The sequence below is a fragment of the Pomacea canaliculata genome, linkage group LG6, assembly GCF_003073045.1.
Source record: "Pomacea canaliculata isolate SZHN2017 linkage group LG6, ASM307304v1, whole genome shotgun sequence".
Classification (NCBI taxonomy): domain Eukaryota; kingdom Metazoa; phylum Mollusca; class Gastropoda; order Architaenioglossa; family Ampullariidae; genus Pomacea; species Pomacea canaliculata.
Window position 1 is genome coordinate 1,508,079 of NC_037595.1, and position 13,442 is coordinate 1,521,520.

General features: G+C 41.9%; 1 protein-coding gene across 1 annotated transcript; it reads left to right on the forward strand.

The window, feature by feature from the left end:
- Positions 1-4,439: 4,439 nt before the first annotated feature.
- On the forward strand, positions 4,440-10,389 carry LOC112565651 (putative nucleotidyltransferase FAM46C). Its single transcript, XM_025241237.1, has 2 exons — positions 4,440-4,827; positions 6,809-10,389. The coding sequence occupies exon 2, from the start codon at positions 6,845-6,847 to the stop codon at positions 8,075-8,077; it is 1,233 nt and encodes a 410-aa protein (XP_025097022.1). The 5' UTR covers positions 4,440-4,827; positions 6,809-6,844; the 3' UTR covers positions 8,078-10,389.
- The last annotated feature ends 3,053 nt before the right edge of the window (positions 10,390-13,442 follow it).

Below are 13,442 nucleotides of genomic sequence, written 5' to 3' on the forward strand. Positions count from 1 at the left end.
TCATCAGTCTTTCCTCTTTAAAAAAAAAAATCACTTTCACATAAGCCAACCATTTACATCAAACACAAGATAACCAGCAGGTCATGTGTGTCCTTTGCTTTTTTTTCCCCACTAAACAGAATGTCTGTTGTCGTGGATGTCTGTTGTTGTCAGTGATGTCATGTCACCAACTGATTGACTGCCTTGTACTTGGCCACACGATGACTGTCTGATGAGGGGAAGGGTTCCCCCTGATGACTATTGCCGTCCTGATGGTCAGAAAGTTATCAAAGGAACCAATGTTTGGACATCCCGACATGACTACTGTACCTTCAGACCATCACAAAGCCAAACTTGATGTAAAGGGCGATGTTCGTCTCGTGGGCAGTTGGTCACGACTGGTGGGGAACATGGAAGGGGAATTTCCATGGTCTGTCTCTCGGCGGTGGCTGTGTGACGTGTTTGATTGTTGTGTGAAGGTGGACGTGCGGGGCTGGACGCCATGGCCGTATGACGAGGAAGTCAGGAGGGTTTAAAGGATGGAGGGGCGGGGTGTTGCGGAGGAGATGATCAAGGAGGAGGAGTATTGATCACAGCCCACAGGGGCGTGGGCGGGTACCGTAAAGCAAGTGCAAGAGGGGGAGGTGAGGGGGAGGAAGTAGTCAACTGCACGTGATTTTCGTCACGCACACGGAACCCCAGCAACCTCATCCCCCAGCCACACTCCTGCTCAGCCTCCAGATTAAATTTAGCATCCCGTAAGCTGACGGTTTGGACCATTTTCATCCGCAGGCCAAACCCGAAACCTCAACTTTGTTTTTTTCCTCAGAATATGTAGAACGTATGATGGTCGCCCAGGGTGATTCTGGGATGGAATTTTCAGCTGACATTGATTATTTTTTCAGCATGACTGTGTACGTGTACTTTTGCAGCCTGGCTTTTGTCAAATCTCATCAGCTTTATCAGAACTGCAGGCTGGACACGCATTGTCTCAAATCCTCCATGCTTAGCTAAATGGAGCTTTTCCACCACCTAGGAACGGTGGGCGGTGAGCTGTGAGTGGTTCACTGCGCCTAGGACATGCCAGCCATTGCCCTAAAGATGGTAAACGTTTCTTGGTGATGACGTACATCCGTTTCCCCACAACTATTACACATAGGCGTAATGGCGGACCTTTTAACGGGACCCGTGCTGCTGCAACATGTGACCATGTTTGCCGAATGTTTCTAAGACCCGGATGTTACAATTTGCCAAACATGACAACACAATAGACGGTGTATACCACAGGTAGGCACTAAACGGTGTGGGGTCGTATCCTGCTCACCCTGAGGGCTGGCATGCCAGAGATGGCAGATGTTTGCGCAATGTGAGCGCGAGTGGAGGCAAAGATAATGACTCAGTTTGTCAGTGATAATGACAGCTGTGACACAGTAGAAACAGTCCCTCGCAGCAAATAATAATAATCATCATCATAATAAAGCAATAAATCAGCTGTGATGAAGTAAAATACTCCTCCCAGCAAATAAATAAAGTCCGGCATGCAGTCAGCACAAACGCTGGAATGACTGCAGAGTCCTGTGCGCATGTGCCAGAAGTCAGACTTCCGGCAAAGGTGTAGAGCAGGGGTCACCAACGTTTTGGACACTGGGAACTGAGTAATATGAGGAATTATTTATTTGATACAAACTTACTGAGTAACATACACGATAGTAGACAGGCCAGGTATCCCCAGGCCCCGCGGGCAACACACGTGGTCCATGCATCCCTGTGTTGGCTACCCCTGGGGTAGAGTGTATGTAGTATCGCTTCGTCCTTATCGCGCACTTTGTTGTCCGTGGGGAAGAAAAAGAGGAAGACAGCATACAGTTACCAAGTTTTGCCGCCTGTCTCCATGTTTCCTGTTCCTGAAAAGATGTACCTTTGAGTCACCATTGGGATGTTTTGGGTGTGTGTAAGATTGTCCAAATGTCTTTGGAATAACCGGTCGGCTGAGCCCAATCACATTATCAATCACCACGTGTCCGGGGATATAATTTTTCGACTTTACAAGCCACAGCATAGTCTTGGACTTAAAAACAATGATAACACCGCTTGATACCGGAGTTTAGCTGTTATGGGCAATACCCTCTGTTATGGGCAATACCCTCTGTTATGGGCAATACCCACTGATCTCAAACTATTGGATACTAGTGACCTGATAAAACCCAGCGTGGAACATGAACATATTGACATCTTCCTACTCAGACTGGAAATCAGATCACTAAACCGGTTCAAAACAACAAAAAGTATGCAACGTCGATAGCTTACGAAAAATAAACAGTAGCATGATATTACAAATATTGAGACGGTATTGCCTTGCGATCAGTAGGAAGGCCTGTGGCAGAGTCAGCCAGTAATCCACTAGTTTCAAATCGGTGGTAATACCAGCTATGTCGACGGGAAATCTGCTTCCTACCCTGGGCCCAGATGCAGCAGCAGGCCACACCTGTGAAGGTCTATTTAATCGAACACATCCGGCCCATCAATATGTCCCCATTGCGTATAAAGTTTCCAATAGTCACACATGCGACATTTAAATGTATTTGTTTAGGGAAATCCCTGAAACTTCTCGGAATCCGATGATCCTGCCGGGTTTTTATGATCACATACAGCTGTCTTCCTTGTGCAGTGTGACGTATCCACAATCGGACACAGGAGACTGTGCGTACAGTGACGTGCTACACAACAGTGGCTGCCCAAACATCGGATAACATCACGCTTTGAACCCGAGTTAAAGGTCTACTAGAGTGCGAAACTTTTTTGTGTGTGTTTTTTTGGTCAAATCGCTGAGCCGAGCTCAGTACAAAAAAAAAAAAAACCCAACTATTTCCCAGAAGCGTTCATTCAGGTTCTGTAGGATAGTATAGGCGATGGAGCAATTACTAGAGGTCAGATGAGGTTCCTAAGTCAGCCTCCAACACATGTCTTGTCTTTACGTGGACTCGACTGTGGCTGTGTGTGTGTGTAAACACTGTGTGTTCGCGCTCTCGAGTGTATAATTATTCCTATAACTGTGAAGCGTGTGCTCGCGTGCATGCGTGTAAAATGTGAGACTGTGCCGACACTCCGCCATGCGGTAGGTTTGCCGGTGACGGTTTGTGATTTCCTTCCTTAAACAACAACGAAATCCTCGTGATCACCAAGTCCCAGCTCACAGACAGAGCGCGCGCTGAGCAGACGTCATGCTTGTCCCACCTCATCGCTCCTCGACCTCCAAGGATGACTTTTGACCTCTGCGGCGGGTCAAGATGACAGCCATGACCTCTCCGGCAACTACAGCGACATCGTCGTCGGCCTGCAGCCCTACCGGGGACTTCACAGGAAGAGAGCAATGACACCGTTAGAGCGGCGGACGTGGGCCTGAAGTCGGGCATCGCAAAGAGGATGTACAATACGCCCTGTACAGAGAGAGAGACTGTCCCTGTACTTACTTCTAAGGGGGATGTTAAAAGAGATATGTAAACTTTGATCTGTCTGACTATAACAATAGGGGACAACAGAAATAGAACAAAAATAAGGAAGTAAGAAGAAAACAATATCAGAGTTTACTTTGTTTGCTCTAGCTTTTATCGCAACTCAGGCAACTTCACTGTTCCAAATTGTTTTGATATCAGCATCACTATATGTTGTAGACACCGATATACTTGGAGGGGGGGAATGGATAGTAGCCGAGGAAAATCTTTTAAAAAAAGAAGAATTTACATCTTTGCTAAATGATCAGATTTATAATTATGTGAAGCTTCGAGTTTCCTAAAGCAGGAGCAAGACCACGAAAAAGCGTTGACAGTAGGAGAGTGCGGCACGCCAGGTGTACAGTTCAAAGCAGGCTATAGTTTCAGGCTTAGAAAGATAAATGTTGCTGGCTCCGTCTTGAGGAGGTCGATAGTACGGAATGGATGGGAGGGTTTCCTTTGTACGCCTCGCTATCGATTGCGTTGCTTCAGCGCGAGTAGCAACCACGAAATAACACAATTTGTGGGCTGCACCTACCTCAAAATAGCCTTGCTCATACTATAACAAACAGTTCTTGAATGTTCTTATGTAAACAGACCTTTTGGAATGTTCACGATTGTCTCATTTTCTTTTATTTCAGCGAAATAAGACTATATTCTTCATAGTACAAGTCCACGCCATTCACAAGTGTTTTGACATCGATTGGCTATCGCCGCTCTGACGACAGCACACGTAAAACCAGTCGCCATGACAACCGTCTCCTTTTGGAAAGACCCTTTCCTTATAAGGAAAATATAGTGAGACTTAATGAGATTTGATCGATTTTGCTGTCCAGCGTGTGCACAGCACGTACGGTATTTTTCCAACGTTGAGAGAAATCGATTTAGACTGTCTCTTGCTGACGCAAACGCCTGGGCCACTCCGCGTTGTTCTTTGCCAGCGCGTATCGTCAATGAGTTCTTTTGCCCTCGAGCGTACCGCTGTTTCCTAAAATAGCCTGCCCCCCGAGCGCTACATCATTGCGCTAGCAGCGCACGGCGTTAGTCGGCAGCCGCAAAGCGCAGCAGAAGGGCGTCTTTGCTGTAGGACGACACACGCACCATCTCAGCTCTTCGTCCTGCCTATAGCCTCGCATCTTAACATCGCACACGTTGTCAGGCGCCCACAATCATCAGCTGCACTTGTCGATGGTCACCAAGACTCTGCTCCATCGCCAAGAAGTTTAACGGATACGACTCTGCTAGTTGGGAAGAAGAGATTTGTTTCGACAACGGTGGGAAAAAAAGAGAGAGAGAAGCCGTAATATTTGCTAACAACTCAAGTTATCATTTATGAAGTGGACTTTGATATACTAAGGTAAGATATTGTGTGCAACTGATTGTAAAAATTGTGAGCAGATTTCGCCGGTGGGATTGTTGGAAGTCTAGTGTCACTCAGATCTGTCGCCGTCTTCTAAAATAGTTTGAATTTTCGTGGTCTTCAGCCGCTTGATTTAGGCAAATCTCAATATCGGTGACATGTGTGCATCCGAGTTTGTATGAAAGTTAAAAAACAATCTAAAAATATAATTAGTAAAATATATAGTACATGGTCTTGATTGTTATAATCAGTTATAATCAGTCCTAAGTACCACAGAATGCCAGTCAGGATTTGTCAGTAACACCAGAAATCATACTTTTACTACTGTGGTAATTTAAATAATGTTCTAAAGGAAGACTTGGAATTTTTTTTTTTTTTTTTTAATTTGGTAGGGTTTATAAATCTTTGGTTTTGATCCATATGTTGAGCTGAAGATCACAAACCAGTTTGTGAAATCTGAACAAGATCCCATGCAATCAGTACATCATCCTTCTGCATGTTGCTATGCAGTTGGCCCCTAACACTGGCCCTACCTAGGCTGCTTCTGTTCTGTTGAGCACTGGTCTCTTCTTCTGTGTATACTTTGTCTGTATTTGTGTGTGTGTGGACTCGCTCACACTTTGTCAATGTACCAGCATAGCTGAACAAATTGACCATGCCCAAACATATGGATCAGACTAGCATTATTCTTGTGGCCTTTTAACGAACAAAAATGCTGAGACAAAAAAAAAATCAAACAATTATAGTTTCTATTCTCAGAACATTAAAAATAGTGTTACTACCAAAAGTGTATAGTAGAAATCATTTACACCTTCACTGCAGTACCTGTATATTTACAGTGTAAGCAGTAAAGTTGTACATTACTCAGTGTACCTAATAAACTACACAATAAACTTTTAATTTGAAGTATTAGTAAAGAATGTACATTAAAGCTAAGTGTTCTTTACTAAAAAGTTACCATATTGTCAACCACTTGAAATATGAGGTGGTATGCTGTGAGGCCATTACCCTGTAATTTCTTTACTTAAGGGATTTCATAGCGGTAAAGACGACATGCTTGAAAAACATAATTGTTGTAGGTGAAATTAATATCCCTGTCACACGCACATGTTCCATATGCTGCACATACCCGTGGTTTTGTTTTGAGGCTGCAAAGGATGTGTTAAGTAGTGTACATATGTAACAAACAGCTCACCATCTCAAAGACAGTTGTACATTTTGGTTGCCCAACTTTAGTTTATAGTTCTCTCAAAGTTACGGCAAAGCAAATGACGATGCTGCGAGGCCAGACATCCCTGTCTTGTAACATATGGAGCAATCGAGGCAAGGAGAGAAAAAAAAACCGGTTGAGTGACCTACCCGCTGGCTTCAATCGGGCGGTTTCCTCCCTTGCACAAGCGCTTACTGCCGTATGGCAACCTCCTACGTTGTTATCTCTTAGTTAACATTGGTTTAATTTAGAATATTTGTTTAGTACAGATGTGCTGTTGCATCACGATAGGAAATATTAGCGGCTAGAGAGAGAAAGCTTATTCAGCGTGACTGGAGCGTTTGCTATCTCCACACCGCGTCACACACGCGACACCAGCCAATCAATGCCCCGCTAAAAATAGCGCCCTGCGATCAGCTGTTTACGCCAGTAAAAGGGGGGATACACGCGCACTGCGTGAAAGTAGTTCTAGAATGTTCTTTCTGTGTAACATTAGTCAGCAGACTAAGGTTGGTCTAAAGATTATCCAGTCAACTTAATTAGCGTATTTGGCTTACTTAAATATAATTTTAGATTATGGTTTTTGAAAATGATTTTGCTGGGCGCAGTGATATGAGCGTGAGTGAAGTGGTTGACAATGGGTGCTACGTAACAATCTGCTATGTCTGCACAAATCAGCCGCCGGGCCTGTGGGTGGCAGGTAGGCTGAAGCTCCGCCAGCTTGTGTCCAGTGTCAAGTCAACACATTGTCTTCTCTTTTTCTTTCAGAAACGCTGCTAGCTTCAAACCATCTCATTTACCGACATGGCTACCCTGAATTGTCGCAACCGCTTTCAGGTGTTGTGTTACGACCAAGTGTTACGCCTGCACGAAGTGATGGAGGATGTGGTGCCAATACACGGCCGTGGGAACTTCCCCACCCTGCACGTCAAGCTGCGAGAACTTGTCCAAGTTGTGCAGAAGAAACTTGTTGCTGAAGGTGTCCAAGTTCGAGACGTGCGCCTGAACGGAGGGGCTGCCAGCTACATTCTTGACAGTGCCAGCTGCCAGGAGTTCAACGATTTGGATTTGATTTTTGGTGTCGACTTGTCAAACCACAATGAGCTGCAGAAGGTTCGCAACTGTGTGCTTGAGTGTCTGCTTGATTTTCTGCCAGAAGGCGTGAGTAAAGATAAAATGAGCAGCTGCAGCCTGAAAGAGGCGTACGTTCAAAAGATGGTGAAAGTTTGCAACGAGCATGGTGACAGATGGAGCCTCATCTCGCTCTCAAATAAAACGCGCAAGAATGTGGAGTTGAAGTTCGTTGACAAGATGAAACGACAGTTCGAGTTCAGTGTTGATTCCTTCCAGGTGATTCTAGATAGTCTTTTGACTTTCTACGACGTGTCCCAGGCGCCCATGAGTGAGCATTTCTACCCGACAGTAGTGGCAGAAAGCGTGTACGGGGACTTCAGCGAAGCTTGGTACCACCTCAATAACAAAATTATAGCCACCCGCAATCCCGAGGAAATCCGAGGAGGTGGTTTGCTGAAGTATTGCTATCTGCTGGTAAAAAGTTTCACGCCTGCAGATGACATAGATATCCGGACCATGGAAAGGTACATGTGTTCTAGGTTCTTCATTGATTTCAGTGACATCAACCAGCAGAGACAAAAACTGGAGTCCTACCTAGCCAACCACTTCTCTGGGGATGAAAGTATGAAATACCATTACCTGATGACTTTGTATCGAGTGGTAGATGAAAGCACCATCTGCCTAATGGGACATGAGCGCCGCCAGACGCTGAACCTTATTCACCAGCTTGCTTACCAGGTGCTTATGACGCAAGAACGAAAAGCCCAGGTCAAGTGCATCGAGCTGCATGAACTGGACCAGCTAAACAACCTGGTAATCGACCAGGTGTTTTATGGGCCCTTTGCCAGCAGCGTCAATGGCAGCCAATTCTACAGCTACGCAGCTCCATCTCCCACCTTTGGCCATCAGATAAGTAATGCGGCATCTTGCCCCTTCTGTCCTCCGTACCTCAAATGTTCATAAAAGTTCTACTGCTGCTGTTTCTCGGGCAAAGTTGATTTGTTGTTCCATGACCGAGGTCCCATATATTTGTTTAAAGGGAATGAGGTAGCTGGTGGCGAATGGAGGAGGGGTCCATCGCGTGTGGTGCTAAGGATGAATAATGTAAAAAAAAAATATGTTCAGAAATAACTTTTCCATCCTTAGAATTGAAAATTGGTTTGGGATGTTAAACTGTGTAAATATTTCCTGCAGTCATCAAAAAGATGACATTTTTTTTATCTTGGCTTCTGTTCATGTAATGAAATGAAATCTACAGTACCAGTCACTTCCCCCAAAATACATTTGACCTTTCTTAAAGCAACTGGTATGGCATGAGTCTCTGTACCTGCTTCAAGTGTGTGTACTCTGGCTTACTAGGTATCCTTGTCTGCAAGCCGTGTGCATCTTGTGCTGTATGAGTGTGCAGATGTAATGCCTGTGGATGACGGAAGCTTCATGCAAGTGTGGCTGACTGTAGCAACACATTTGTTTGTGAGATTTTCTCTACATCCCTAATACAATCTATTTTTCTTCAAAAACTAAAAAAGAAGCGTACATTTCTTTTGGTACTGTTTTGGTGCTTTTTTTTTTTTTTTGCCAAAAGGTAATGGTTGTAGAATAAAACTTTAGAACTGACTTTTAATTTTTCGGGCAAGGGAAAGACAATCTGGTGCCATGTCTTTGAAATTGAATACCGAAAATTTTCCAAATTAAACTATTTCTCATATTTCTCGCTTCACCAAAAAAAAAGAAAAAAGTCTTGTTATTTATTTCAAAGTTCAGGTTGTATGACTGCCACTGTCAGTGTGGCATATGGAATGGAGAAGATGTAATGTTTTTAATGATAAAATGGACGAATGTTTTCTTCTTTCTGCATTACAATTCTAGCATAATAAACAGATGAATTTAAATATTTATTATGAAGCTTTGCTGGGATAATAAAGCTTTGAAAAACAGAATTTTGTCTGAAGAGAACAGTTTGTTTTCTTCTGATGTTGCCATATCACACCTGCATAAAATGTATTTATAGATTAAGCTTATGATTCACTGGCTCATCATGCAACTCTGAACCACTTGATTTTTATTTTAAGATTGCAATCTCATCATAAAAAACCAACTTTACTGTGTGTATGCATGTGTTAGCTACTTAAAAATGCTTTGATCCTGTGTGAATATATTCATGTAGGCCTTAAAAGTCTAAGCTAGACTGCCCAGCATTGTTGTGCAAAGCTTAGGTACATAGAAGATGAGGGGAAATTGTTCTCATTTCAGAAAAAATGTACATGCCCTATCTGTAAATAAAGTCAAGGTTGTTGCCACTTGATAAAAATCTTACAGTTTGCCATTGGTCGAAATGTATTACAGTCTGTTCAAGTATTCTGTTAACACACAGACATGAGGGAAAAGATTACCTTCTCCAAATGTTTCAGTACCACCTGAAATAGGTCTTCCAGCTAACTGAACCAAGTCACAAAGCAGTTGCATCACAAAAGAGCCAATATTACCAAATATGAAAGTAAGATTTGCTGACAAAACAATGAAAGTAATACTGCAGGATACATTCACAGGGCTAAATCTGTCGTGAAAGGGCATACATTATCCCCACAATATTTGGAAAAACTGTCAGCGCATCCATTTGCTGCAGAAAAATCATACTGACAGCATTCAGTCTGGTGGCAGAAACTTTGTCCCGGCCATGGTATACTTATAGTGACAAAGTGTAAGCCGTCACTAAAAGTTGCATTAATTTTGGACGACTGTATTTTGCCTTGTATATTGTGCTATGTGGGGGTGCTGGTTACTTGAATAATGTTAAACATGCTTATGTAAAATATAAAAATATGAATATAATTTGTTTCATTGAACTTGCCACCCTTCATGCAGATGATCTTGGGTAGTATTTTCTATTGCCATTGTCGTATATAGTAATTTCTTTTCATATTTGACTGGGATGTAAAAACTGCCTCAACAATAAAGGCAGCTGATTTTTCTTGTGTGTTTGTGGGGTGGGGCTGGGGGAGGGGTGCACATGTGCTTGCATGCATAGGTTGAAAATTGTCCAAAAACGTGTTGATTTTTTGTGTTCAATTTCGATTTTTGAGGTTTTGTCACATTTACCTTGAATAATGATGAAAGCTGTGAATCCTTGACCTAAATAAGTTTCATTATTCTGATATACTTAAACATGACCTGCTGCTTTCATTTCTCCTATTCTCTCTCTTGCACAGACACGCACACACATTTAAGCTCACAGACACCGTCATGTGCATCTGTGGATTTCCGCTGGTTATAAATAGAATGCAAAATGTTACTTATTCCCTCGCCCGCCATCTTCCCCGCTGTTATATATGTGATTCAGAATAGTGAGTTTGTCATATTTCCTGGATCTCTGTTGTTGATAGTCTCTACTTAAACATTTATGATCAGCATGCAGGACAAAGTGTTCAACAGGACTTATATTGCATATGGTTTGTCTCAGAGTATTCATATTCAGAGAGAACTTCTCTCATAGCTCACTTGCTGACAGAAAGTGACTGAACGCTGGAACCAGAAAGGGCTGTTGATACAAGCACATATGTTCACGTGGTGATAGAATTTCCTCTCATCAGAAATGTTCATTGGGCCACTTGTGCAGTTGTTTAAGAAAAATTTCTCTTGCAGTGCCTCCAGGGAGAGGGAAGGTTATAAATGAATACCTGGTTTTGTGTGTGTCACAATGATAATAATTTCTTTATTCAGTTTTTGGAAGGCCATGTGTTGTTGTTTTTTCTTCTTTTCTTGAACAAGGGCACAAGTGGCTTAGCCAAGTGAATGTTGACATTTTAGTTTTATCTTGAGTGGGGGAATTGTGTGTTTGTAAATACAATTGTAGCTAGCACTAGTGTGTGTATGAGAGTACATGCACATCCATAGGGTATGCACACAGAGTGTAGGTGGTAAAAAGTTCAAAGTTTGCAGCAGTTTGTGATTTACAAGTTTTTTCCAAAAGACCTGTTCTTTGCTATTTGCATCCCCCAACCCCCCTAGTTTTTAGATGTTATTTGTCAGCTGTGTTTTTCACACGCACAGAATGTTACTTAATACTTAAAGGTAAGGCTGAACAGGGTGCTGCAATATTGCCACAGCATCATATCTGGACGGTATCAAATTCAAATGGGTATCAGTATAATACAGGGTGGGGCACATAAAAGCTGTACGTCTGAGTATAACCCACGGTCTATTTTTCTTCCACTCTCCATGCAGTGACATACCAGTTTTATGTGGTCCAACCTGTATTATTTAACAAGAGTTTTTGGCTCATCTCTTTTGCTGACTGATAGTACTTGCCCTTTTCTTGTTACTGGTTTTGATGTTTACACATTGGTAACTGGGTTTCACAAGGTGTTGATGCTATAAATAGAACCGACTTGTGAGTTTTTTCTCCTACTCTTCACTCTTCTTTTTTTTTTTTTTTTTTTTTTTTTTTTTTTTTTTTTTTGCATGAGCAGTTTGTTTGTAATGCAGATTTATGTCAGTAAAATGTGTTTAAGCTGTGTTATAATTAAAAAAAAAATTGTAAATATCCACAGTGTTTGAATTTTTCAATTTTCATTTTGGCAACAAATTTGCTGTTCCTTGTATACCTATATATATATCTGTGCCTAAGGAAGGTGTAATATGGTAACAACAGTTATGATCTTTTTTTTTTTAACTTCAATGAAATGAATATCGGAAATGATTTTCTGTGTTTATACTGAAAAGGGCACAGGAGAGGCAAGGCCATGGACCTCCTAAATTTATTAGGTTCACCCTGTAAATTCTTGAAAACCAAATGTAATGTACAGTTTACAGTAGAGCTGATGTTAGTCTTTTCTGACCCAATCTTTCACTCCTTCCCTTTTCTTTTCATGTTGCTCTGGGTAAGAAGTCAACAGTTTGTTTACTACTTCTGTGGCGTGATTACCTGCTGCCTGTCAACGCTGTGTCCACTACCTTTACCAAAGTGTAGAGTGGTGAACTGGGCAGAGGTCACAACTGAGTCTGTATATAGATAGGTGGGAATCAATTCCCACTCCAAATTTAAACAAAGCACCACAATTAAAAGACAGGAGCATGATTTGAAATTCTGTCTAGTAAGAATTGCATGTAGTAAGACATTTTTGTGTATTTTTCTTGCAAATCAGTTAGTGGCTGTATAATGTATATCTCACTACATGCTTGCAGAAAGCAAACAGACCTTGTTGATTGGTGGTGGTATTATGGCACTTGATGTAAATAGTTTTTGTTTGACTTCCACTAGCTGACAACTTGATTCACAAAATATTGTGAAAAAGACAGTTGTGTGTGTGTGTGCATGTGTTTGCGTGGTTGCATGCATCTGTATGTAGGCAGGGTCCTCCATGCCTTAAAGCAAAGCTTTCCATTTGCACACAAGAGAGAAATCTTGATCAGATTTACCCACTTGATAGGCGACTTGTACATAATTGGAGGTAAAAAAAAATGCAAAACTATTTTTTCTTGAGAATTGTCTCATGTGAGCCAGCTGCTCTTCCAGGCCAAGTGTATGTAAATCCAGAGTACTATCAGGGCAGTTGCTTTGATCAACTGAATAGCCATTGCTTGTTGTGTATGCAAATGCTGTTTCATCAGTTCTCTTGCCACGTCTTTCGATGTCTACTGCATTGTGAGGTTGTACAGAGAATGGTTACAACCTCCACTCTCTCTCCCTCTCTCCTACAAAACAAATTGATATTTTGTGACGAGCTATCTCAAGTGTGTATAGTCATAAAAAACCACACTAGCAATTGTTTCTGTTGTTTACATTGTAGCAATGTTGATGTCTTCAAATTACACTCGTTAGGAACTTGAGGGGAAGTAACCTGTGTGATAAAACATGTTTATTTTTCTGTGGGTAAAAGCTTGTTCTCTGGTTCTCACCCTTCTTGCAAATAAAATCAATTTTAGACTTGTTCATGTTTTACTTATAGAATTGATATCTTTAAAAAAAAAAAAAAAAAAAGACATGCTTTTTGTTTCATAGACTATTTTTGAATTGTGAAAGTATATGCTGTGTAGACTGTTTACACCTGTGTTCAAAAGAATAGCTCAGCAATTTCCCTGTCAAACTACTTGTGGGATGGCAGCGCTGTTCCTAATCTGTTTATCGCATTTCCTTGTGTTGTTTGTTCAGATACTGTTCAGTGACTTGAGTCTTTGTGTCATGCAGCAATTTCTTTGTGAGAGTAAGATCCCTACAGGTGATGAAGCAAATGTACCCAGCGGGTTTGAGATGTGCACAAATCAGCACATCTATTAATATAAGAAGGAAATCCTGTTTCTATTCGCCTTCAGTATTGCATGTTGGAGT